At 35.5% G+C, this 27849-nt stretch overlaps 1 protein-coding gene across 3 annotated transcripts in view; it reads left to right on the top strand.

Annotated features, from left to right (window-relative positions):
* The window catches only part of FSTL5 (follistatin like 5), a 317762-nt gene that overhangs the window by 211485 nt on the left and 78428 nt on the right, over positions 1–27849 (top strand). For all 3 annotated transcript variants that reach the window (XM_061475634.1, XM_061475650.1, XM_061475640.1), the window contains exon 7: positions 9457–9623. In XM_061475634.1, coding sequence (XP_061331618.1) covers positions 9457–9623 — 167 coding nt within the window. The remainder of the gene's footprint in view (positions 1–9456; positions 9624–27849) is intronic.

Raw genomic sequence — 27849 nt, forward strand, 5'->3', positions numbered from 1 at the left:
TAAAAGCCATGAGGACCCAGTGTCAGGGTTCCTAGCAGAATTCTGGTGGGTGAACGCTACAGGATGTACATGGATAGACATAATCATGCTTTTTTAAAATGTATTTGATACACAAATGAAAAAAGTAGTTATTAGTACTGACTGCGAATTTATCAGTGATCAGTGTTTTGAAAACAACCTTTTTCTCGTCTTGAAACAAGTTAAAAGGTTAGTAGCAATAAAGATAATCCAGTTTCTATATTTAATTGTGTATACTCTTGCTATTCTGACAGCCAATTATATTTCAGTAGTGTCTTCTACTATTGTTCAGAATAAGATCTAAATCTGACTGAAACATATGAGATAAGATACTGGACATAAAGTGTGTACTGTCATGACCTCCCTGTTGTGCAGACTTGCATACATACTGAAATATTGCAGCTCCTTTCTTCCTATACATGAGAAGATGTGCATGTTGGAATGGGTGCATCTTGCCCAGAATTTAGGCAGGAAGTGGCATGGGTACATTCCTACAAACTCTTGTGAGCACACAAGTATCTCTAAGCAGTATCTCTGCTTGTGAGCACCTTGTATCTAAGCCACAAGGAAGATGTAGCCATCAGCTCCCCTCCCCTGCCCCACCCAGTGATAAATCCAAATAAGTGAACTCTAGATCTAAAATAAATCAATGATGATCACTTCAATATCTTGAGCTATTGCATAAATAGCATATGTGCATGTATTTAAGAAAGGACAAGTAGAACTAATGGGATCTATGGGGGCAGGTAGTGAGGTAGAGAAATATAAAGGGAGGAAGGGCTGGGGAGAAATAAAACAAAATGATAATTAAGAAGAGAGGAAAAGAAAGACAGTGAGAAGAGGGAAAGATAAGAATGGAGCCTATTCTAAATGCATCTGAGCTTCTGTAGCTGGGAATGAAGAAAAAGCTTTAAAGAAAAAGAAAACAAGAAAAAGATTTAATGACAGTTTTTAAATTGAATTATACCAGAAAAGTTGCCAAAATACTGCTTTTAAACATAACATTCTTGTGTCAGGTTGTGTATATGTACAATTAGAATGGATATTTTTTGGAGTGGTTATTGATTTTCAGATAAACACTGAGGTTGTTGGATGTCAACCTCCTTGTTTGCTTTCTATGAAGTATCATTTTCATATAGTCTTTTTTATTTTTCCTGACCAGCAATGTTTTTCAAAGGCATTATTGAAAACTAATCCTTTTGTCTTCTGAGTAGAACAGGCTGAATCAAATTTTAGGTATTTTTCAGTGTACTTCCCCAGGGGGAGCTATACTGGTTTTAAGAGTTTAATCTGCTTTGATAAATTTTGCCTTAGTTGTGCTATTCAGAAGCATAGCTTAAGCTGCTCGCAGCTGCAAGTAAAAGACCTCTTGTGGGAGTTTTGTAGCGTGATCTGGCTCTTCTCTGAAGTTGTTGCTGCTGCCCATTGCAGCTTCTGGTGAAACAGAGGAACATTCAGCGTTCTCTTCAGCAGAATAATCACTTCATACTGCATGTTTCTGCCTATGTAATTCCAAAATTTAAAAGTAAGCTACTAAATTTATGAGTAAGTATAAAAACAAACAAAATAAAGATTTTCACTTGAACATATTATGCCAGGGTAATGAAATATATCTATAATTTGAATACACTGATATCTGTGCAAGATCCATTTAAAATATATTCTAAAATATATATTCCTGGTGTAGATAATATCCAGTGCACAGAAACATGTCATTAAAGAGTTGGTGAAATGTACAGAAGTTGACAGCATGCACAGAGGCATCAAACTGAAGCTGGTTGATTTGAGATTTGGCAATGTGCATAACAAAGCTGATGTTAATGTGATGTTATAAGGAAAACTAGAGAGATGTTTTGGGGGATGTTACATTACATTTGGCAAAGATGAGCAATGCTCCTCCCCAGAAGAAATAAGATATGTCATGTTGTATTTATTTATTTTTCTCCCTTCTTGAATATGTAAGCACAGCTAAAAATCAATGTAAATAATAGAGACACAGAAAATCTCATTGGACCTAGGTAACCTCCTAAAATTTTCTGTTACTGTATTTTCTTGTATGCCTTTTTTTTTGTCTTTATTTCTTCTTCTCTTCCATTTTTCTCACCACTGCAATTTTGGAAGATTTGAAGTTCAGTCATGTGCATCTAGAGGTACTAACTTTAGAAAATTAAACACTGAGATTCCACAAAAAGTTTTGAGACTAAATTTAACATCCGGTCAATGTTTCATTAGACTTTGTAATATTGTTTTGTAACATTATTGTTTTTAAAAACCTAGACATTTCAGTGTAATTCCGCAACAGTTGTTATTAACAATATGCTAGCATAACAAGAAGTATTTTTCTTTTATAAAAGAAACCATATAAAAGTCAAGTACAGCAGTATTTATTTACTGATACTTCCAGTGTTGTTGTGGAGTGCCATCTTATTTTCCATATTCTGAACAAAACCACTTATTCTCTGCTGAATTTACAATGGATAAGAGTGTAAAGTGTTAAATGTTTCACACTAAATGGGAAAATTAGTTGCAAGTCTCTGAGGTTTGTTTTTTGGTGTTTTTTTTTTTAATTTCTAATGGTATCTCATTCAAGGTACATATGCTAAGATTGCTTCATCTTTATACAGGCCACTCTTAGCTTATGCTCTGTTCCTATCATCATAATAATAAAATGATATTTTTAATGGATTTTTAAAAGGTAACTACTACTGCAAGAACAACTATGTTTGAGAAAATGTCTCCAGAAACTGCTGTGGTGCTATGGATGCACAGTGAATAAGTGTGCCTATACAAATGATCAAACAGATAAGATGGCTTAGCTGTGGGTGTCATATCATCACATATGAAGACAAATATTATTGGAGTAGGTCATTTGCATATTTTCTTAAACAGTGATGTAGCATTCTAGGTGAGAGGGTTTATCGTATAATCTGGACTGCTGCGGTATCTGTAAGTTTTCAAAATAGTTTTAGTGTACAACTGTTTTAATTATACCTTAACTATCTGAAGTATAGCCTTTAGACTGGGATTGAAATCTAAAAATGGCAATAGGTTATTAGGAAATTAGTGTTTCATTTACTCTGAGATTCTAAACATACTTTAAAATTGACTTTTGCTGCAGCTTTATTGGCTAGAAATATATTGTTGTATAGCTTTGAATATTGAGTCTATAAAAGTTGCAAGTTTATTTATACACACATAAACCTAAGTTACCATATCTGACTACTGTCAGATCAGCAATTCCGGTAACATGCATCAAATCAAATTTAAACCTATCACAATAACTTTGAAATTTCCATTAGGATTCATTGAATGATGTATAAAATCAGTTACAGAGCATACTGAGGTTAGGTTAAGGTTGAGCAGGCAATTTCAGTCTGGTGGGGTGATGGTAGAAAGAGGAATGAGAGAGATTTACTATTTACCATTTTTTTCACTGTCTGTTTAAGAGATGTAAATTTATGAAACCAGCCATCCTTCTTTATAAGGAGAAAGAACTAATCTGCCAGTCAGAATATGCAAAGTTTTGATTGTTTGTTTATCCCTAATAAATAATCTATGAGAAACAGGCTATGTGTCACAGTGTTATGGGAGTAAATTACTGATTTCGCCTACAATGGAAGACTTTGAAGCCCAATACAGGTAGTGAGTTGACTTTCCTGGCCTGTGTTTTCCTCTAGGGTGGAGAAGTTCTCATAAGAATTGAATGGCCTCTGCAATTTCAAAAGTTTCTCATAACAAGCTAGTCTGTAGGGTAAACCCTTTATGTGCACTGTTGTAAATATCCTTACCGTGAGTAGTAATGATACTTTTCAAAACATGCTTAGGTTTACCTAGTATTCTTGTAGTGCTGATACAAGAATATTAGGCAAAACCAAATACATACAGATTTTTCTCCACATTTTCCAAAGTGGCTTTAGCTGGATTTGAATGATGTATCTTTACAAGTTTATTATTTTATATATTTCCTGTACAGAAAGCAATTCTCCAATTCCCCGATCTGTTTCAGATGTTGATGCAAAGTAACCTTGATGTCTTGGGTTCAGCAGTAGCAGTCATTTTTCTCCTTCCTAGTAGCTGGTGCAGTGCAGTGGTTTTGACTTTCACGCTGGGAACAGCGCTGATAACACGGATGTTTTTAGTTGTCGCTCAGTAATGTTTACTCTGACCAAGGACTTTCTGAGTCTCATGCTCTGCCAGGGAGGAGGGGAAGCTGGGAGAAGGAGAGACAGGACACCTGACCCAAACTGACCAAAGGGGTATTCCATACCACAGCACATCATGCCCAGTATATAAACTGGGGGCAGTTACCTGGAAGGGTTAAATCGGTCAGCAGGTGGTGAGCTGTTCTATTCTCTTCCCTTGTTATTTCCCTTATCATTATTATTAATGGTGGTAGCAGTAGTGGTTTGTGTTACACCTTAGTTACTGGGCTGTTCTTGCATCAGCCCGTGGGAGTTACGTTCTTTCAATTCTCTCCATCCCTGTGGGAGCAGGGGGAGGAAGGGGGGGAGGGAGTGAGCAGCATCATGGTTCTGAATTACCAGCTGGGCTTAAATCATGGCAGGTGATCACCTGATAAACCTGATGAATGTATTTGGGTTTTAGTGAATGCTGCTAATACTGCACTTCTGGCAATCCTTGATTTTGTGCAGTGTATTAAATGAGGTGCAGCCCACAGCTGCATAGAAGCATTTTGTGTTTCGCTATATGATGACAAGGGGAGTTGTAAAGAGTCAATAACTCCTCATATTTCCATAAACAGTGCTTCTGAACTTTCTTTAAATGATCCTAGTGCCCTGCAGAGCAAATGAAATTATATGTTTTATTGATTTTTGTAAAGGCTTAAGTCAGTCATTATAGTCCATGTTGCACGCATTTAAAACTTGTTGAGTGCTTTAGGATCTGCAGATTTGTGAGAAGCACAAGGTCTTGAGGAGAAGTTTGATTCAATGGTCATAGCAAGTGAAAACCATTCATTAAAATAAGAATGAAATTTAATGCACATGTAATGAGCTTTGAAGTTTTGTTTTAGTTTTATCAGCTTGTGAATTAGAAATTAGCAAAAAAGTGCTTATCACTGATTTCCATGATTGCCATCATTACATTAAAATAAAAAAAATAGTCAAAATGAGCATGTATAATATGTAAGCAATGTAGAAAATATTCTTTGCATTCAGAGTTAAACCTATTCAAAGCAATGAATATCAGAAGGGCCAATTCACCTACTGAGTAAAATGATTTTCAGGACATAGCACATACTGTCTATTAGCTCAGCTGCTTTAAATTTAAATTGTTTGGGTTTGGTTTGGTTTGGTTTGGTTTGCTGGCGTTTTTTTTTCTCATTAAAGCTGTGAAAGTACCTTAAACTGTGTTTCACTTAAAGCTGGAGCATGTAAACTTTGTAAAGAAAACTTAGAAATCACATTTTCTGGGTAAACTCCATGTAAAGTAAAGAAGAATGCCTTAAGACTACAAAAAGGGCTGTACTGGTCCCAGGTCCAGATAGTCCAATACTTTCTCTCAAAGAAGTGTAAGAATAATATCATTATACTTTTACATGTGTTTGCGCAATCTTGTCCTGCACATGTAAGCTTCTGGGATCCACAATATCCTTTAACAAAGACTTTTTTCAGATCTGTCACTGTAAGCATGAAAACTACTGTCCTTCATTTTGAAGCTGTCCTCACACTTGCTTATTTTGATGTTTTTCCAGTCTTAGCAGATACAATAAGCCATCAATAGCTATTCCAGCTTTCCATGAGAGCCATGATTTTGTGGACTGCTGTCAAAGCTCTCTACATTGTGTTTTGTAAAAGAAAAATCCAAGTCTATTTGATAATTTTTCATATTTTAACTGTTACATACCCTTATCATGCTTGTTTTGGTTTTGTGTTTTTATCTGCTTTGCAGAGGACCCACAGCTGCATATGGTTTTCATGTGGATAAACCATGAGGGTTTTGTTCACTTTTAGTTCCTTCCTTAAGATACAAATTTTTCTCTGCTTAAAAGGACAGAGTTGATATAACTGCATATCATCACTCACTGTCTCTCCTGCCAAGTCAGCTTACAGCCCATTGATCTAGATTCAAAGGATTGCTTTTGCTGTAGTATAATACTTTTACCCCCACTGAATTTACCTACTATTTTATTGTTTGGGTTTTCAGTCTCACAAAGTTCTTGGGATACTTCTCACTGTCTACTTTCATTCTTAGTACTTGAAACAACCATTAGAAAATAGAGGCTTTGCTTTAATGGTAAACACTTTATAAGTGCATACATTTATAAGCTTTTGTAAGACATAATTGTCTCTATTTTATTTAGTCCTTAAATTCTGCTGATTTTTTTTTTCTTTTTTTAGACATTTGAAAAGAAATGTGGTCATTTTAGGTCCTTACAAAATCAAAAATTGAAAGCTGCTTCAATAATAAAATAATTGGATGCTAAATTCACCAAAGCAAGAGGTCAACTGACATGTTCTACTTTATCCTAATTTTTAAAACCTGAACTATTCCTAATGTTTCTAGCTGTTTTAATAAAGAATACTGCATTCAATATTTGTAAGAGGAAGTAGAAACTGTAAGGGTTTTTCTTCACGTTTGTTTTTCAGAGAAGCTTTTAAGTTCTTCTATAAAATAAATGTTTCCTAGCATGACCTACGAATCACTCTCCATTAAATCTCATTGACTAACACTGGAAATAAATGCAGGATTGTGTTTTCTTTTATGGTTTCTGTTAATTTTCTTTATGGGATTGTTTTGTACAGGACTTCCTAAAAACCATGAGCTATTACAGTATTATAATTGTCAACAAAAAATGATTTTCAAGTCTCTTGTCAGCAAAGATTAAAGAAGAATAAATGTTAATTATAATTGTAAGTCTATTAAGAGCTTTTGGTTTTGATTAACAGCCATGCTGCCATAAAATAAAAGTAGAATCTGCTCTGCTGTGCTGGTCATGAGGCTGGAAATAAGACCTTCTGAATTTTAATCCAAAATCTGCATCTAAAACCTTAAGGAGCAGTGAAAAAAATTAGCTTTTTTTTTTCTTCTGTGTGCTGTTAAATGAATCATGAGAACAGAAAGACCGCTTTGCTGGTGTAAGACCTTAGAGAACAGCTGCTGGCATGAGACCCTAAAGAACAGTCACTCATGAAACATGTTCTGTTACTTCTCATACTGAAACGTTCTACTAAATATGCAAGTAACATGATTACAACAAGTTCAAAGCAGAAGATATAGCAGAAAATGACAAAATTAGTCATGCTAATGGTGGTGTGAATTGATTTTAAAATTGCTGTTAAAGAACAGCAAAATGACACTGATGGACCAATGCCTGAAGAGGAAAAGGTATGTTACCTGGCTGCATTTCAGCTATTTCAAGCCATCAAGTAATGCTATCCATTAAGTACAGAGCTTACTCTGTCCATGGACAAAAGGCTTCTTTGCTTTGCTTTAAAAGGTGATTGCTTTTAAATTAGGTTTGAAATAGGCAAACAAAATAAATACAGGCTTGATGTGGTCTTAATTTTAGATAGTGATTACCAGTCTGCATAATGTTCATTAGTTTAGACTCATAAGAGTTTTTTCTGGCTATGTACGCACACAACTTATGTAGGTGAATGAGAAGGTTCAACTTGTACATTTATTGATGGAATTAAATTAGCTGAAACAGTTGCATAAGAACTCTTTCTCTTCCCTAAATAATAAATTCTAAAGTGATATATAAAGTCCCAATATAATACCTTTTCACTTTCAAAAACTTTTATTTGGAGTGATATTGTGGGTTTTCTTTCCGATTGTAAGACATAGTAAGGAACCACTTCATCGCCAGAAATTTCATATGCTTCAGTGTTTCTCCTTCTATTTTCCTGGTTTGGTATTCTGAGATACAAAAGAGTTTTATGATTGCATACAGTCCCCTACAGACTGTTTTGGGCCATCAAAGGAGTGGGCAATAAGATTTTTTTTTTTGTGTATAGGGAGAGAACTGAAATAGCCCAACTTTTACTGCCTATTCTTTAACTTCTTCAGAAACCTAAAATAAATCACAGTGTAACAACTTTTTTTATAAAATGTGCTTAATTTAAAGTAGCAGAATTTTACATTATACACATCAGCCTATGGTATTTAGGATTAAGAAAACAGAAAGGTTGATCAAAGCACTGCACAGCTGTAACTGTCTTTTTTCGCTAGCACTGCCCCACCTCTCCTATGTTTTAAAAATACAGTGATATAATTTTATATGTTAGCTTACAAGAATATTGCTATAGCTTAACATATATGAAGAATGACAACCTAAGATATATGACTCTTGAAAAAATAATGCTTAAAGTAAGTTTCCATTATTGATTTATCTCTGTTGCTTTCTAAGATATTTTTGCAAAATGTCAACTTTGAAAACTCCATTTCCCTGCCTTTCACAGTTTAATTACTAAATATTGGGCAAACAAAGAAAATAGAAACACACTCTGTTCTGACTGATTTAGGTAATAATAAAGTAAAAGCTGGTTTTCAAGCCTTTTGAAATAGGTTATCAACACTAGCACTTTATACTGTGTTGAACAGTAAATGCAAAAAATATGTGGCAAATATTTGTGGAATAAGATAACTCACAATATGTCAAGTGATGCGTGACATTTACTTCAGGTTTGTATTTAACCCTGTTTTCTCTTTTTTTGTTTATTTAAAGAGATTTATTCAAGTACACAACTATTTATTTTTCTGGCTCTGAATTTCTGCCATTGTAAAAGGAATCACGTTTGAAATTGAGAAATCATTTTAATACTATTTTTTAAAGATGACATTAATGTGTATGCACTATGATTAATACATATTCTTTTGAGACTGAAATGGAAGAGATTACTAATTTTGGTTTGATCTGGAAACTATGTTTTCACTGATACCAAGAAAAGACTCATAAAACCTGGCTTACCATCAGTCATATACCTTAATTTTATATTCTGAATGCAGCATCCACTTTGCTGTCCATCTCATTCTCAGTCCTGTATATTTTGTACTCTGAGCTCAGTTTTTATTTTTATTTTCTGAGAATGAATTCATATGAATGTGTATTGTAGTAATTCGGCCATTTTAGTTCATATGAATGTGCTGACTGCTCTGCTGCATTGGCCTTAACTGTCAAATAACTTGTGGTATCAGACTTTGTATAAACTGTCATGTTTATAACAGTCTTACCTCTGAAATTAATTTTCATGTTAAATGCATCTTTCCTTACAGGGTGATACTTGTCAGTCAATTTAATTGAAATGTCATGCTGACCTTTATTTGAAATACTCTGAACTTCCTGTGGTTCTTGGAAGTTCTTTTTACTTTGATTCCAATTAAAATCCTTAAATTACTAGTGTACAAAACCTACATGCTAATTAACCTTCTGAATCTGCCTTCTAATTAATCCTTCAAACAATATATCTTTTGCAGAAGTAGTTCAGCTGAGTCTGCCTGAAGATCAAAAACTAAGCACAACTGCAGCAACAGTGGGACAGAGTGTGGTCTTAAGTTGTGCAATCCAGGGAACTCTGAGACCTCCCATCATCTGGAAGAGGAACAATGTTGTTCTGAATAGCTTAGATTTGGAAGATATCAATGTGAGTAAGAGAAAGCTCTTTAACTACTTAACAATTTATTATCAAAACATTTCATAAAGAATAGAAAGATATGTAACAAGCTGCATGACTCTGGTGTTTCAAAGAAAAGAAATGGAAATGAAATGTTTGTCAGACTGGTTTTTATTTTGCTCTGTATTCCAACCCTTATTGTTAAACATAGAGAAAACATGTTTCACAGACCATTTAAAAGAATAAATATAACAAAAGAACATGAGGATAAAATTGCAGCCTGAAATACAGTCAGCATTATACATTCAGGATTATATTGTCTTCAAACATCTGAAAGAAATCTGGGAAATGAGCATTTTAAGAAATCCATAGTGACTTGCGACAGATCATATTAATAACCTTATTTTCTAATAATTCAATAAAAACTGACTTTTTCCAAAACAAGTAATTTGCTACAAAACTGGTTGTTTTGCTCATTCATCCAAATATTCATCAGTGTGTATGGTACTTTCAAAGAATCACATCACCAGTGAGTATTAGTATAACTTAGAAATCTTATTTTTGGAACAGCCAATATTTGCCACCTAACTTACTGTGACCTAAAAATGTGTAACAAAATTGAGAAACATAATTGCATCTTCTGACAAAACTCTAAAAATAAGCTTTCAGCTGTATTTTGTTTGCTTGTTGGGTATGCTTACATTGCTTTGGCAATTTTGGTCTAAATGAGGACAGTGGGTTACATTGGAAGTTGTGCTTGCACTCCGTCTCAAGTGAGTGTGAGATCACTGGAACTGCTATGGGTGTTGAAAATCGCTGCAATCACATATCTAGTTTGTTTATTTATATTTCATTTTCTTGTGAATGCTTTTAATTCTAAGGTGGAAATTGCAGTCACACATCACCTTTGTTTCATTTGCTATTTTGTTTCCTGTTTGTAAATTGAGCTTCCTCAGAGTGGTGCTTTGTAAAATAAGAGTCAGTGTCAAAGCTCATCTTTCTTGAATGGTAGTTTTAAGTCACTTGAGAGGCTTAGGATAAAACCAGCATCCTTAGAAAATTCTCAGTTAAATAATTGTTGCTTTTGTTAGTTTGGTATTAATGATATGACTGACATTCAGAAGCGTCTTGCTCATGTTCACAAGCTCCTTTCTACAGTGTTTGTTAGCTTTCTGTAAATATTCATGATGCTCATATACAATGGAGTTCTTACTAATCTCTTCTAAGTATAATACATGGCATGAGCTGTAGATAGAAACAGGAACATACATCTGGACACAGAAATAAAAGGGAAATGATGAATGGAAATAATGAAGCTAACAGTTCAGTTGCAAACTGAGCGGTTCAGTTAACTGTATTTGCAGACCCTGTGAGTGTTTTCAAAGCCCAGTACATACATTTTGAGTATGAAAATGGAAACAAAAACCCCAGAAAAGCACCAAAACCAACCAACCAAAAAAAAACCCCAGAGAAACGTTTTGTGCTGTGTGCAGGTTCCCAGGTGTCGGCAGCAAGGGCTGCAGCCACGAGCCCCTCAGGTATGCATGTGGTGCCTCTTGAGAAAACAGTAGAAAAGGAATGTTTGGCATAGAAAACCAGAGAAAGAGAGGAGGAGAGAAAAAAGAGAGAAACAGCAGGGAAGTCCAAGGCTGGAAGAGCAGGAGGTGTTCCATGGTGGAGAAGAGAGCCACACTGGTGTATAGGTTCAGCCTGTCTGGAGCAGATGAAAAGGGTGAGGAGACACAAAGAGAAACTGCTTCTCCACCCCTCAGATGGAGGGTAAAGGAGTTGGGAGGGAAGAAGTGAAGTTGAGCCTGGGGATGATGGGGAGGAAAGCTGTTGTTTTCATTATGTATGTATGTCTTTTTGTTTGCCACCACCTGAATTAGTAATTACATGTTTACTGTAGTTGGCAATAAATTAAGCTAAATTTCCCAAGTTCAAGTCTTTTTTGCCCACCATAGTTATTAGGAAGCAATCTCCTTGTAGTTATCTGAACCCTTTCTCATTCATGTTCTTATCTCCCTGTGCTGTGAGGGGATGGGAGTGGAGGTGGAATGATTAAGTGAGCAGCTGGGTGGGAGTGTGACTATTGGCCCAGGCCAAGCCAGCATACTTCTGAAGTGCTTATCACAACTGGAAGAGTCCAGTATGGGACCCACGGGGTACCCATTTTTAAGTCAGATTACTGTAGTGATCAGACATCAAAAGCAAAGTTGAAATTGCTAGAATTGGCCAGATTCGTTGATGTTTAATAGGAGAGGAGGAATGTGTGACAGTGATTGAGATCCCACAAACAGAAAAAGAAAAGCCTGGAAAGTGTTACCTGAGTGCTGAGATAATGTCTGTGTGTGCATTTTGTGTACAGGTGCAGTAAGAACTGTCAAGGGAGTAAAAGCTTCCAGTGACAGGAGCACATAATTCTGAAGATGAATGTATTATTTTTTTTTATTTGTTAGGTTAAGAAAAACATAAACAAACTGGAATGCTTGGAAGTCTTTTAAAGCAAAAATTATGTTATAGCCACAGTCCTTTAATATTAACAGTTCAGTTGTGATTCAAATATAGAAAGAGAATGGCGTCCAGTATCCAAGGAGTGAGGCACTAAAATTAATAGCACTCAAATACGTATAGGTGATAAACTAACATAGGGTGAAAGAAAGAGTTAATGGAGTCTGGATATATATATAAAAAAAAAAAATGGCTGTAAAGTCGTTGAGTTAAATTGTTCTCCTGAGTCTCTTTTGTTCAAAACTTATTTTACGTTTCACTGTTCACACTGATTTGATCCTGTATATTTATTTCTAGACCTTTCCTTGGTTTGTTTAGTTTTTTTTCTTTTCCTTCCATATTTTTTTGGTCATTCCATACCTTTCTGAACCTTGTTCATCATACATTCTCTGTTTTGTTCTTGCAGTTTCATGTTTGCTTAAAGGTTGTTATGCAGCCATAATTTAGTATCCCTTCAGACAGTGTAATAAAAATAAAACCTTCGGGAAAACAAAAATAATTGGACAAAAAATAGTGGGGTCTTATATTTCATTATGGAAAATGAACTTAGTACTTAAACATTAACATCAAAGAAAAAAAATGCAGAGGGAAACAGTGTGCTTACAGTTTACAGACCAAAGAATGTGTTGTTACTTGGGCAATTTTAAACATTCAAAATCCCTAAGTCCTTGTATAATTTAAGTTGTCCCCAGAGGCTATGTATTCTAGGCTTTACTATGGCTATATTATAAGCTATAATCATGTTTGCCTTACTGTGGGAATTATTAATTTACTCAGTTATAAATGAACCACATCCTTGCATCTCAAGACTAATAATGTTGTGTATAATAGTACACTTTATAAAATAATGTGACAAGCTGGCCTGGGAAGATAGATATATCATTTTTTCAGCAAAATGCATCACAGGTCATCATAACTGGGAGTCAGCACATATGTAGGGAACCAGTTAGACTAAGCAGTAGTGACAGTGTGATTTTGTAAATCATATCAAGTGCTTCTCACTTAGAAATAAAGTTTTTGCACCATGCAGTTTTCAATATGAGTTAAACTATTCACTTCAGGAGGGATAAAATCAGAACAATGTACTATCCTATTTTTTTTTTTCTGCAAATGGAAAAATGCAACAAGAAGCAGCAGGAGTCCAAGTCTAAACTCAAATTATGGCTGTTGAATTTCTGTTTTTCTTTTTAAGTATTCTACTCCTCTACTGAAATTATACAGGATGTATGCCTAAGGGTGACTAAAAGCCAGTGTTAAATAATGAGTAGTGTTATATACTCAAAGAGACTTTAAAGAAATATTAAGAAATACTGTTTGGATTTCAAAGGTTGATAATGAGAATTGTATGTAAGTAGTGTGTTTAAAAAGTGATAAAATAACTTAGAGAATGCTGTCAAGTGTGTGGTCAGATTAATAATGTTACTGATAATATCCAGTTGGTAATTTTAGAAGTACTTAGTATTCCTCAACTCTTCTTATGACACTTATGATTATTATTTGTGTAAGTAGCATCTTGCTACTGATCTTTCTCTTATGGAAAGATCTCTCTCTGATTGGAGTCAGGGATAATCAGCATCCATCTGAATGAAACTGAAAAATCATATGCCTCTGCAAATTTTACTTAAATTGTAGTATAATTGTGTTCTGACTCACTATAGAATTGCTATCACGGGACATTTTGCTGATATTTTAGTACTTTATTTTAGTAGGCTTTTATTTCATAGAATCATAGAATGGTTTGCGTTGGAAGGGACCTTAAAGATCTAACGTCCTTGCCACACAGGGCCGCCTGCTACTAAACCAGGTTCCTCAAAGCCCCATCCAGCTTGACCCTGAACACTTCCAGGGACAGGGCAGCCACAGCTTCTCCGGACAGCCTGTTCTAATGTCTCACCACCCTCATTTCCTGCTGTTAGCCTGCGTCTTAACTTTCTTATCTGCCTTTCCACTTACCTCTTTGAATATGTTTTATCAAACCTGTTATTTATTACAGAAAATAATTCACACTTATGGAAAATTCAAAAATATCAGATTTTTCCCCAAATGCAGTATGTATTACTTTCTCGTGTTAGTTGCTTCATTATGTAACAGTTTTTATATCTCATTTTCCTCTATTCTTTTTCTGACCTTTTCCCCTTGTTTTGCCTTCAGCTTCTCCCCTATACCTGTTAGCAATCACATTTTTCTTACAAAATGTCTGCCCTTTGTTCTTACATTTATACAAGATCTACTTAGATGACTTGTCCATATAAAAATTTTAACAACTGCTCACGGACTGAAATTGGTAACTTTTTTAAAGAGTGTAGTTCAAATTTTACTTTTTGAGAAAAGCTCACAATATCCTTCTTTAGGCTACCTTCACGGGAAGAATGCAATATTTCCATTTAGGGAGTTTTGAAGTTGTTCATTGATTAACATTCTGCCAGAACTTCTCAGCTGTTCATCTTGCTAAAACCAATTGACCAGATCAGATTTATCAGATTACAGCTTTCACTTTTTTCATATCAGTCTACATTCTCTTATTGATATACTTCTCCCTCAAACCTCAAACCCAGCAACCCCACATCTTAATGGAGATGCCATTAAAAGCTAATGTCCTCTGAGGGAATACACTGCATTCCATCTTCCATTCTGGAGACTTCCACTCAGCAACTGATGACAGAAATGTTTTCAGATTCTCCACAATACCAAGCATATTTCCTAGAATGAACTCTTGATATCTGCCCTCTTATTTTCCTTCCAACTTCTTATCTTTTTTTGCCCCTTTTTTTATTCTGAAGAAAATACTCAGGAGAACCTTTCACATTGCCTTCTCCCCTGTGATTGTATGGACCTACATACAAAGTTTATGCATGGTTAAATTGTTCTTAGTATACAGTTATGACTTTAAGGCTGTGGTCATAAATACAAATGCCATGTCTGTCAAGAATTTACTTTTCTGTGTTTGTATTTATGACAGAATCCCAGGTGAGCCATAAATGTCAGAGAAATACACCTCTTTTTTTTTTATTTTTTTATTTCTGCTCCTCAAATACAACTCTTAAAAGTCAAAAAAAAAAAAAAAAGGCTTAACAAAGCAAACAAACTTGCTATGAACAAAACCTTTAAAATAATCCCAGGTAAGCCATGTTAAACTACCTGGAAAAGCATTATGCATTTTGACATCTACAAACAGTAATCTTCAATGAAATAGAAGGGACAATGTGGATCTCTGAATTGAGTGGTTCCTCCGAGCCAATTTCTTAACAGAATGTGTTGAACACATCTTTAGAAGAGTTGCTGAAATGGTAGTTCTGTATTGATAGCTGTTATTATTCTCCTGTGTGAGCTGAAATGCATGAATACCAAAAGTTTTTTTTAGAAGCAGAAAGTTCTAAAAGTAAACTTAGGAAATAAAGAACTTACTTGATTATTTTTGTTATATTACAGTACCCATCCCTGGCAGTGTTCAAGGCCAGGTTGAGCAGAGCCTTGAACAACCTGGTCCAGTGTGAGGTGTCCCTGCCCATGGCAGGTGGCTGGAACAAGATGATCTTAAGGTCCTTTCCAACCCTAAATATTCTATGACTTTATGATAGTTATATTCACCCCTGCATGTTCTAAGTTTTCTGTAGAAAATATGAATTAACATACTCTCTAGAAACATGGGAATATTTTAAGGAAGATACACAGGTAACGATTTCATTTATATTAGTGTTTTCCTTTCAGCAAGCTATCTTTTAGATACATTTTTCTTTTTCTACCATATTATTCATTCAGACATTGTTTATTATTGGCCTACTGCTATTGTAGCCTATGCTCCTTTTCTCAGAGACACAAGAACTTCTATCACACCTACGTTTCTTTTCACTCTTGTCCATATTTCCTTTATTTTAAAATTACTGGAAAGCTATTTGGTCTATTGTATTATAAGTTGACTTCAGAATTTTTGTAGGCATCTTTTTCTCACTGCCAATCTTGCTTACTCAAACCTTTCTTTTCAATTCAGTTCACTCTTTTCTCTGTTCTCTTCTATATATATATAAGTAGTGATGCAGGTTATGTCTGCACTCTATATTGCTGATGCTAGAAAATCCAGCTTGTGCTATTAGCTCTTGATTAATGCATGCAAAAATTGCAGTTTGATTTTTATGTGCATTTGCAGAGTTACTGTTCTGATTATTTTTTTCAACAGTATACATTCCCTCAGCTGACTTTAACTAGCATCATTTCTTCATGCTTTTGTTACTAGCTACATACTTATTTTTCCAAGTTGTCCACGTCATTTTGCAGTACTTTTGCAATCCTACTAGACCTAATGCTTTCCACAGCTTTGGTGAGAATTGTTTGAAAGAGTTTTATAGGATGCAAAAAGAATACTAAGCTTTCCAGGTTATTAGTTTAGAAAAGAAGTCTCAAAAGTGCAACCTGGACTATGCTACAGCTAGTAGGAAAGGTCAGTCCTTAAAATCATGAGAAATATGCTTTGTTAATAATGGCCTCCTGTGGCTCACAGCCCTGACTTTCAAATCATCACTATAGTACATTAAATAAGAGGTTTACATCATCAGTAACAAAGGTGCTTTGATATCGAAGAGTCTGTCTCAATGAAGAGAGGCACAATTGCTTAAACACCAAGGACAGAAACTCTTTCTTTCTGCCTCTCCCTGGCATCCTAGTAGGAAGAATTAAGATAGGTAGGATGCATTGGGAATTTGGCTCACCTGGCATTTATAATATTTTAAAATGATATTATTTTAAAATTTGTAATATTTTAAAAATAATAATAGTTAAAAAAAATCCTCCAGAAGTGTACCAAGGTATTGATTCAGTACTGACTCAAAAAGAAAATTGCCACCCACCTGTAAAATCACTGGTACCACTACTTGCTAAAGTGATATGAATCAAGTTACTTATTCAGATCAAGCTTGATTAATTTTTGAGCTCTGACAAAATAACAGAAGATGGTATGTCTGCCATGATTTTCAAATGATGACATTTAAGATTTCTCTGTATCAAGCTATGGAGTGATTTGTCCCCCCATACTCCCAGTACCATGTATCCATTAATATCTAAATTTTCTTGATTGATTACAGACTGATTTTTATTTCATCACCTCATATTCTTTGTCATAAGTAAATGTTATCACCTTCCTGTGTATTCTTCCTTTCCTTGTCGTCTTTATACCATTTTTATCTAGCTATCTTGATAATCTAGAGTTGGTTTCCAAAAGCTTGTATTCAGAACTTTGTTGTATTTAGATGTAAGTAACATTTGTATCCATGGCCAAAATTTTTTTCATTGTTCTGTTAGAGAGGAGAGATAAATTAAAAGTTTACCTAAGCTTAATATGAATTCTGGCAGTGTCTTTATCTGTCAGTACTTTTAATAGTTCCTGTAGTTTTGCTTGATTTTCATGCAGGTTTCTGTTTCCACATCTATATAGCTAAAATACTGAATTTCAGCTAGTATAGTTTACAGCATTAAAAGAATTTTTATTTGTATACATTTACTATGATTAATACTGTGATAAATTCACATGTCATGATCATGAAAACCCTGGAGCATTGGAAACATGGGGCACAGTTGCTCAATAAAGCAATGGTGGTTTCTCCATCCATCATCTGTTCACACTTCAACTCTGAAGGAAGTCTTGAGGATGGTCCTCTCTAAAGTCTCCTTCTGGCTATTCTCAGCTGTGCTCCTTTTGCCTTTTGTTATGCTTGCTGCTCTGTCTTCTCCTGACTCTCATTTTGGCAATGCTTTGCAGATAATAAGATTGATAGAACCATCCGGTTTTACAGGTTTTGGAGCATCTGTGCAGCAGTGACGTACTGCTTGTATGATGGTTACTTGCTTAAATTAGACTTGTATCTGGAGATGAAACCTTTCATTTATATTTTCTACATTCCAAAGCATTCTGAAAAGCCCTAATGGAGAATCAACCTTACAGCCTTTCCTGCTCTTCACAGATTGCTTTTTCTTTCTTTAAAGCTCACTCTGGACTCTGATAAAGCCTGATAGAGAATGGTAGGAGATATATTCTTCAAAGTTGGTTGGAGTTACAGGAAAGAATATTTTTAGCATTTAAACTTTGGAGAACAGATGCATCAGTTATGTCCCTCTAATTCACCTTTCATGAATGCCTGGCTATTATAACACTTAAAACTCCAACCAGAAGTAGGGAAGTTGAAACAGTGTTCCTAAATAATAGATAGTTTGGTTTAGTATAAAACTTAGACTAATTTATACACTAAAGAAAATTCATGTGAATTTCAAGTGATCATTGAGTCTGCATTCTTTATTATATTTTTGCAGGTTAAATAAGATAAAATGACTGGATTTTTTGACAGTTGCCCAAAAGTACTTACTAAATATGATTTTGTTTTGCTTGTTCATTAACAGTTTTCTTTTAGAACTTACTAAGGGAAATATCTTAATTTTCTCCAATATTTTCTTCTCATGTAAATATTTAATTGGATATTTGAAGCAGGAAAATATTAAATAATAGAGTATCTAATAAAAGCTTTCCAATCAATAGTGCTGTCCCGTTGTTTAATATGAAAGCATAGAATAAAGGTGAAAAAATATGGTATAGTATATATGGTTTCATGATTCATAAAGGACTTGTATTTCTAAGGTACTTCTGGGCGTGTTGCAGAAAGCAGTAGTTAAAAAAGTAAAAATTAAAAAGAGACAAATATAAACAACAGTGGTGAACTAAGAGGTAAAATTATTTTGGTAGATCTTATAGAAACTTGAAGTCTCTTAACAAAGAGTTATTGTTGCAGCAAAAGAGGATTGCTTACTATGATTGGTGAAGAAATGAACGGCTCAGAAGTGAGAACCTGTTACTTCAATTCAAAGAGCACATGAATATGGTCATGACTCAGTGGAATACTCCAATTTCCATATAAACCTTTTATATAAGTGTTTTGTTTAACTGGAGTTTATGGTCTTGTTTTCAACTGTGTAATTGAAAGCACTTTGGTTATTTAAAAAAAACCCAAACTGTTACAGTGGGAACACATGTACCTCAATTAGGCACTTTGCTTCAAAATAATAGTTAACCTTGCAAGTAGCAGGGTATGGTAGACTTCATATGTACAACAAATGTGAGTTTTCAGTAAGAACAAAGCTTCTAAATATCAGCAAGATTTCTTCACCTTGTTAATAACAGCCAGAAAATAATAATGACCGTTATTCACAGTCCCTTTAGGAAATGGGGAATTTCCAACTTAATTTCTGTGACTCTGTCGTGGGTTCAGCAGTAGCAGTCTTTTTTCCCCTTCTTGGTAACTGGTGCAGTGCAGTGTTTTGACTTTCGGCCTGGGAACAGAGCTGATAGCAATGTTTTGGTTTGGCCAAGGACTTTGTGAGCCTCATGCTGTGCCAGGGAGGAAGGGAAGCCAGGGGGAAGCAGAGACAGGACACCTGATCCAAACTGACCAAAGAGGTATTCCATACCACAGCACGTCATGCCCAGGATGTAACTGGGAGTTAGCCGGAAGGGCTGGGAGACTGCAGGGTTGGAGGAGGTATCGGTCGGAGCTTGGTCGGGCTGAGGGGGGCAAGTTATCGGTCGGCTGGTGCTGAGGTGTTGTACTCTCTTCCCTTGTTATTTCCTTTATCATTATTATCATTGGTGGTAGCAGTAGTGATTTGTGTTATACCTTAGTTACTAAACTGTTCTTATCTCAACCCGTGGGAGTTGCATTCTTTTCGATTCTCCTCTCCGTCCCTCCGGGCGTAGGGGGAGGGAAAGAAGGGGGGGGAGTGAGTGAACAAGTTACCTGACTGGGTTTAAACCACGACAGACTCAAAGACAAACTAGATCTGACAGATATATATATACCAGAAGGGCGAACTACAAATATCTTACTGGCCATAATGTGTAGAAAAAATGAGATTTTGTTAGTTTCACATTCAGCTGTTGTGGTTGTTTATGAACAACCATGAAAATATATGATACCTGTAGGCTTATTAACTTTCTTCATAATGTCTTGGCTTCATATTAGTAAAATAATGATGTCATACTTGGTACAGCTCTGGAAAATATGTTTGTAAGTACCACCACATGATGAAACTTTTTTTTACGGGCAATTTTCTGAACACTGTAATTTATCTTGTCATGTACTAGCATCTTCTTACAATAGCTTTCAGTTTACCTGATCAGAAACCATGGTCAAAACATACGAAGGCTATCACTAAAAATTGTTATCAAAATTAATGTACATAGAGAAGGGAAAATAGAAAAGAAAAAATGTTCCTACATAATTAGTTTTAGTGGTTTCAGTAAGCCTTGAGATAGCTGCCAGTGAAGTGTCTTTTCTTTCTTTAAGGAATGGATCTTGCCTAGTAAAGTTTTCTTGTGATAAAAGATTAGACTGATTAACATGTAAAGTTGTATTAATAGTTTGAGCAAAGACAGTTATTTATGTGATGCTTGCAGATAACTAAGATTGGAATTAAATGTAAATTGTCTCAGCTTTCAAGTTTTTTTTATTAGTGTAATTCATACTAAATGTTTAGTTTGCTTAGATCAGATTGACTGGGATTTTTGCTTCCCTAAAAGGCTCTAAGAAAAATATTTCTATGAGTATTGAGTATGTCAGCCTGGGCTAGACCCTTGTTAAGTGAAGCTTCTGTGCTAGCATTAAGGCTGTCAATGCTTTTATAAACCAAGAGCAAAAGATGGCAGTGGACGGGTATCACTGACTTTGTTGTATGTATTCAGGTCTATGCCTTAAAAATAACTTTTGTGTATAAATTCCATTCAAAGTCTTTCTAAACATGTATGTTTCCTTTTCTTATACTATATACTTCATGGCAAACTGACATAATGATACTGCATTAATAATCCAGGTCATGTGTTTGACTAGCCCTATTTTCCCTCTAATGTTGTCTGGAGATCGTGCATTGATGCTGCATATAAAATGAGAGATCATCTTGAAGAAAACTATCCAAGTTATAATTTGTTTTTTGGTTGTTTGTGTTTTTTTTAACCTTGTATCCTGGGAATAACAAGAAGTGGATCATTCAGGTTTTCAAAATCAGGTTTGAAGTTACTAGGTTTTTCTTCTTTTTTTCCCTATATCTTCTCTTTAGCTACCACATAGTAGGAGATCCCCTACCAATCTTTTTTTGTTATTGTTGTTTTAGATAGTTTTGTCTGCAAAATATTTGAAAGCTGTGTATGATTGACAGGGTATTTTATTGGTGGTTGGTTTATCACATGTACACAGAGTAGTTTGTAATAAAACCAAATTTATCCTGCAGAGCTTTTGCAGACTGCATAAAGCTTGAAGACACTCTTCCTGAGTGTGTCTCACTCTTGAATATTTCAGAAATATATGGGATGGACTGGATGAAAATTGGATATTATAGTAATAAAAATGTTTAAAGGGTTTTTTTTTAAATTGCTTGTAGATTCTCTTAAGCGTCTAAAGAAATATCTGCACAAATTTGTTTCTGTGAAATAAGATTTCTGTTACTTTAAGATGAGAGCAGTTCACGAATCAAATATATGAATTATTGTCAACATAAGAGAGGAGGGTTGTTCTCATGAAACCAAACCTGAAACCCAGTATTTTATGCTATATAAAGATCAAAAACTTTATAATTTTAAAACAAAAGTGCTTGTAAGCTAAGTGATTACAAAGAAAGTCAACATTATCCCAGTGTACTTATGAAGAGTTCATGGTTTTAGAATCAGGACAATTTAGGAAGCATTCAGTAATTTCTTTTTACTTTCCTACAAATAAAATATGTTTAAAGAAAGTAGAAATGGGAAGTGCTTTTGCCAAGCTTATTCCACAAATGTGACCCTAAATCAAGCCACCTTAAAGAGTGAATTGTGTCAGTACTTCTGCTTCTTTGGGGCCTCCTAGGACTTAGATATCACTTTGGAATTTGATCTGATACAAGTAAAATGCACAGTTTCTTTTTGCAGATCTAGCTTGGAGTGTAATAATAAATACATCTACACTTGTCCTGGGTGCAGCTGTAACAAGCACAAGCTGGTGGCCTTTGTCATCCACTTCATGGAGGAGATCAACAAGGAGATCGGAGATCGGCAAGATGAAGCTGTCTGTCAACGCCCATGGAACGACTGGGAGGGGCTATGGAGCGCCTGGGAGCCCATGGAATGCCCTGGCCCATGGAACACTCAGGCTCCTTGTGGAGCACCATAGCAACCACAAACAGAGAGGGCGAACCCAATGGCTATCGCTGGAAGGAGTCAACTCGTTGGCACACAGACCCCCTCAGCCTGGCTGGGCAGGGGGCAACTACTAGAGTAGGAGATGTTCCTGCTCTTTTTGGGGGGCTGAGTGGGGCCTTTGGGCCCTGTGAGGCACCCCTGGGGGGTGTAGAGCAGCCAGGACTCCAGCATGAAGCTCTCTAACCTGGTGCATGCTGTGTGGGGCAGACTTGGCTCGGGCAGCCAGAAGCACAAAGTTCCTGCCAGCACCAGGCAGCAGCACTCAGTCAACGTGGAGCTGCTGAGGAGGACCAGGCAGCATATGGAGGCAGCCATCAAGGAGAAGATTTTCTCGGCTCAGGGCCCATATGCCGTCATCCACAAGCTGCTACGGGCAGGGGGCCGGGTGGAGAAGTAGTTCTTCAACATGGTGAGGGTGTGAACCTGCTTGGAGCAGCAGCAGGACACCCAGAAGTTGCTGAGGAAGATGAGGAGGATGGTGGTGATGATGAGCAGTGGGAGGCACCTCTGCATTCAGAGCCAGGGTCAGCATCGGGTTGGGTCAGCACTCAGTGAGGACCTAAGAGCCTCCTGAGGAGGAGAGGCCCAGTGGTATGATGAGGACCCAAATGGCACCCGTGACACGATGGCCTACATGGTGCGGGACCAGACACCAGCCTTCATCTGGACCAGCCAATGCGATGCTGTGAGCTATCAGCAGCTGCAGCAGGACCAGGTAGTGAACCACTTTGCTGGCACTGGAGCCTTCACCACCAAGGAGGGGCTGTGCCTCAACCTCCAAAACTTGCCCTTTTTCCACCAAGCCGATCCCACCACCTTCTTCCCACAGTGCTACTGGCTGCAGGCTAAGGATGAGTGCCAAGCTTTCATCAAGGATTTCCACCTAAACCATGCTGACACTTGAAGCTGATTTGTAAAACGAAAAAGGATATTTTGGGGGAATTGTAATAGACTGTGGTGAGTAATTATAAATTCATGTCACTGATTATGATGTTAAATTGAAAAATATGAGAAATTAATGTCAGATAGCTTTATCTGATTAAATCTGATTATATAACAATTTGTTTTATTAAAAAGGAGTAGAAATTAAATGGTATATGAGTCATTCTGAAGATCTCAGTGTGTAACATGAGCCAATAAAAAAGACAGCTGTATTAGAGCATGCAGAAATTTCCATTTAAAATAAGCTGTATCTACTCATTGGAGTTTTTGAATGTCTAAATAAATTAGCAGTCGCTATTGCAGATTCATAGCAAAATAATGTAAAGTTACAGAGTGTTTTTGGAAGTAAAAGATTAGTGATGTTTTACAGCTAGCCTCAAGAACTCTAGTCCTTTGGCAAAGCTGTCACTTATGTCTAGTTCATATCTCCCATATACAAGATCCAAATTCTCTTTACACCACTGTATGTTAAATGAATTTATTATTCTCACTGGTGATCTAGGAGTGAAGGTGTTTATGGCTCTTCTCTGTGTCATTCCTCTTCAGGTTGTTAGGAGCCTTGTAACATTACTAGGTTTTGAAATAGCAAAACCAATTTTTAACCAACTGACTGAGTTTGAAAAGCACAAAGCTGCTGCATGTTTTCCGTAGAATAATGCCGTTACCATTTATTAGCTATTACTGTTTCCTCATGAAGTGAAATTGCAGTCCTTGCTGTATCAAAGAAAATAAAAGAAAAATCATACATCTCTACTTATTTAGGCAGATACAGTGTATTTAGGTAGATACTCATTTATAATCAGAGAATATTTTTCTCGGATTTGCTGAGTACAGACAAATCCTCTTCAATTCAACTAATGATCCGCTTGTGCATTACAAAGTCTTCTTTTAGGAAGAGATAATATTGATCTCTGTATTGACAATTTGTAAGACAAGCTTAGGAAGATGTGTGCAGATCCTCAAAATCTGAGAGTTAGTTAAATGTTCTGAATTGCTTACTGAATGATCACTATTTTCCCCACTGGCAGCAGAGTGATGCTAGTGAGGCAACCTTTCTTCTCTCCAGTCTCCTCAGTGTCAAAAAACAGAAGGATCAATGAAATACTGTGTCAAATTGTAACTAGGAAGTTTGTCAGGAGGGACGGGTAGGCGGTAACTCAGAGCAATGAGCAAAGACAGATCCACTGAACTGGTCTGTGAAAGGATTTTGCCACCTTTAGCTTTCTCAGCTGACTGTGAAAAAAACTTTCTAAGAATAATTTCCTTTCACTAAGGTTAGCTAGCATTAATAATGACAGACTGTTGTCAGGTGTTACTTTCTTCAGAATAGCATTTCTTTTACGATCGTGTCACTTCCTATTGTATATACTATACTACTACTTACTGCATTACACTGTGTTCTTTCTTTCTCGAAGCTTTGTTCTGATTTGTGATTTTCTGTCAGGCTGGTTATTCAAGCAGTGAATTTACACTAGATTCATGATCTGTTCTTATTGCAGCTGTAAAATAAGAGATTGAGAGAAGACATGCAAAATTTGTGCTTAGGAAATTTAGGTTTTGTTTTCCCCATTGAATTAGAAGGAAAACTTTTAAAATCTTGGATTTGTGCCAAGTGCAGTCATTCTTAGATTTCTTCCTGGAATTTCATTTCTTTCTGACATGCAGTAGCAAACTGCAGAGTTGCACGGCTCTGCCAATGTGAACAGAAAAACTGATTACTTGGAAAGTAGTTATTGTAACATTGAAATTAGCATGAAAAGCCTGTGATGAATTTAGCTAGCAAACCAAGCATACATCAATAATTATTTTAAAAAATGTTTCTAGTTAACCCTTAAAAGGTTATCTATTCTCCATGTCCCTGTAATAAATCAAGTTACAGATATGGAGAAATAAATATGTAAAATATGAACAAAAAATGTGACATTACTGTTACTGGTACTTCCATGAGTTGACTGAAATAAATACAGAAAGGGTGGAGGGATATACAGGGAAAAAAAAAAGGGATTATTTATACTGGCTGTGTTTTATAAGCAAACAGCTGCTGTTTCGAAAATATCTACATGGCTGCAATTATTGATGCAGCTTTCCCTTAGCAGACCAATGCAAAATTTTAATTCTTGGGTGCAAATTATTTTCCTGATCAGTTCACAGGCAGATTTTTTTTTTTTTCCTTTCCCTGTAAGAAAATCAAGATTTCTTTTTAAAAACAAGGAAGGAAAGGCCCCCCACCCAAATTGTGTTATCATTATAACTGAGCTAGTATAAGTGTTAACAGTGTTTACATTACTAACCATCAGCAAAAAATGTTACCAACCAATGTAATTTTCTTCTTTGTTGTAGGTTTGTCAAAGACTGCAAATATAAATGCAAGTTTCATATGTAATCTAAAAGCTATTTATTAAAAATATTTGGTGCTTGCAAATTCGATTTATTAGGGACCCAATAAGATATTTTTTTCTGATTTAAGATAACTAAGAATTCACATCTCCAGTTCTCATGTTCTTATTCCTGTATTCTATTCTTTATTGTCCTTGATATCTTTTCTTTTTTTTTCTATTTATTTTTCCTTTCCTTCCCCAAAGTGTGGTGTTTTGAAGTTGAGTAATATTTTCAAGTTTTTTAGAAGTTAAAAATGTTAAAGCTGTAAGAAGATTATACCAATTGTTTCTTCTGACTTACATAAAACAGGGCACATAAAATTAGTACTTTGAAAGTGTGTAAGTGTAAACTTTGGTGTGTAAAAACACCTTTTTACCATGTACAAAGTAATGGTGCTTTCTGGTGTTCCAGGAAATGCACAGAGAATTCATCAGCTGCCAGAAACTGAGCTTACAGAGAGGAAATTTCAAAACCAAGATTCTTAAGCAGTTCATAGATCTCTTAAATACACTATATTCAGTTTTATAAAATGTTTGGGTCTGTGTGAAGAGCTGAGGCTGAAATGCTGGTCAGAAAGTTATCATAAAAAAAAAAACCAAAACAAAACAAGAAAACCCCAAACAAACAAAAAAATCCCCGAAAACCCTAGTAATCACCCTCCCAAAGAGGAAAAACCCACTCAGAATGTGGAAAACCCAAGTACCAAGCCCTAGTTTAAATTATGTGCATTAATGGTTTAACTTTGGTATACCTATGTGTTATCTGGGACTCTAAGCACTAGGTCAGAAATGATTTTGTGATGGAGTTAGACTTCCTTTTCTAGACTAATCATGTTTTCTTATTTTTTAAAAAAATCTCTCAGTTTTGGCTGTAATAGCTTTGGATCACCTAAATCTAGATGTCATCCCCAATTCAATTTTCTGAACTCCTTAAATTCTCTGATATGAATTCTTGGTTATATGATAGAAATTAGATTTGGGCAGGGGGAACAGCGTGGGTGCACTGAGTGAAAAGGAAAATGAAGACATAATATTTTTAATTTTCATTTTGAGGGAAATGTTTTTTAGGGTGAGCACTGTGATCTCTAGATGAAGGAATAGTCAAGATTTGGAGTACAGAAGCCTTTGAGCCAAAGCAAAAAAAAAAGGTTATTTAAGAACAATATATTGGTACTAAATTACTGTGGTGTGAAAAAAAAAACAAAAAACAAACCACGAACCGAATCAGACAAATCCTAGGCTATATGATGATGAACAAATTCAAGCAGTCTGTTTCATTATACATTTTCCTGTGGGGAGAAAGCTGGCAACAGAGCTGTTAATGAAGAAGTGCAAGCAAATGATCATAGACTCTCTCATGTGAAAAGCATTAGCGTATGAAAGCAAGTTGTAAAAGTGAAGGAAGTAATTGTTGTTTTAAAAACAAAAATCGCCTTTAGGTTTCTGTTATATTAACACTAAGACAACTAAGCAAAGATTCACTGATGAATGTTTTTTTCCATATTCCTTTACTCATTATTCGTGACACGTACCATGATTCTTAAATGTCAAGTCCTTCAACAGAATAGAATTGCAGTGGAATCATTGTTAAAATAATTGTTCAATTCTATCTTTTTTTATGCATGACAAAAATAGTTCTCAGTTTAATTGTAGAAGTATCACACCATTTGAACAATAGGATATTTAGCAAAAAATTGAGCTTGTAGCAATTTTTTTAGGATAACCAAGTCTTTTTTTTCAAAAGGTAAAAACCCCCTTTTCTATATGCGTTGCTGTTGGTGTTTGAAGGTTTTAGTTCAATGATGCGTGTCTACAGATGCAGGTTTTGTCAGTGACTTATCTTACAAGTGATTCTATAAACCACTAAATATATGTCAACATTCAGTGTTGAAGAACTCTGTTTATACTTCATCATCCCTTTCCAAAGCTGCTTAACATTAAGTTCTGTTTGTATTGAATTGTTTGCTTTAATTAACAAAGCAATCACTGAACTCAGGGACATTTGTTTTGTAGTTGTAAAAAAAAACCAAACCAAACAATAAAACACAACAGCAAGAACAATAAAAAAGCCATCCATAAAATTCAAACTCTCTGACTGACAAAATGATGACATCATATGCGAATCCTATTGAAATACAGATATCTCAGTAAAATAGCCACAGGGATGTTTTATCCATCCTATCCATCTATGATTTCTATGAAAAAGAAGGAAGAAGTGGTAACA

Source organism: Pezoporus flaviventris, unplaced genomic scaffold (genome assembly GCF_033815535.1).
Source record: "Pezoporus flaviventris isolate CSIRO_AGI_PZ_B2104156 unplaced genomic scaffold, CSIRO_AGI_Pfla_v1 ptg000002l, whole genome shotgun sequence".
Lineage (NCBI taxonomy): Eukaryota > Metazoa > Chordata > Aves > Psittaciformes > Psittacidae > Pezoporus > Pezoporus flaviventris.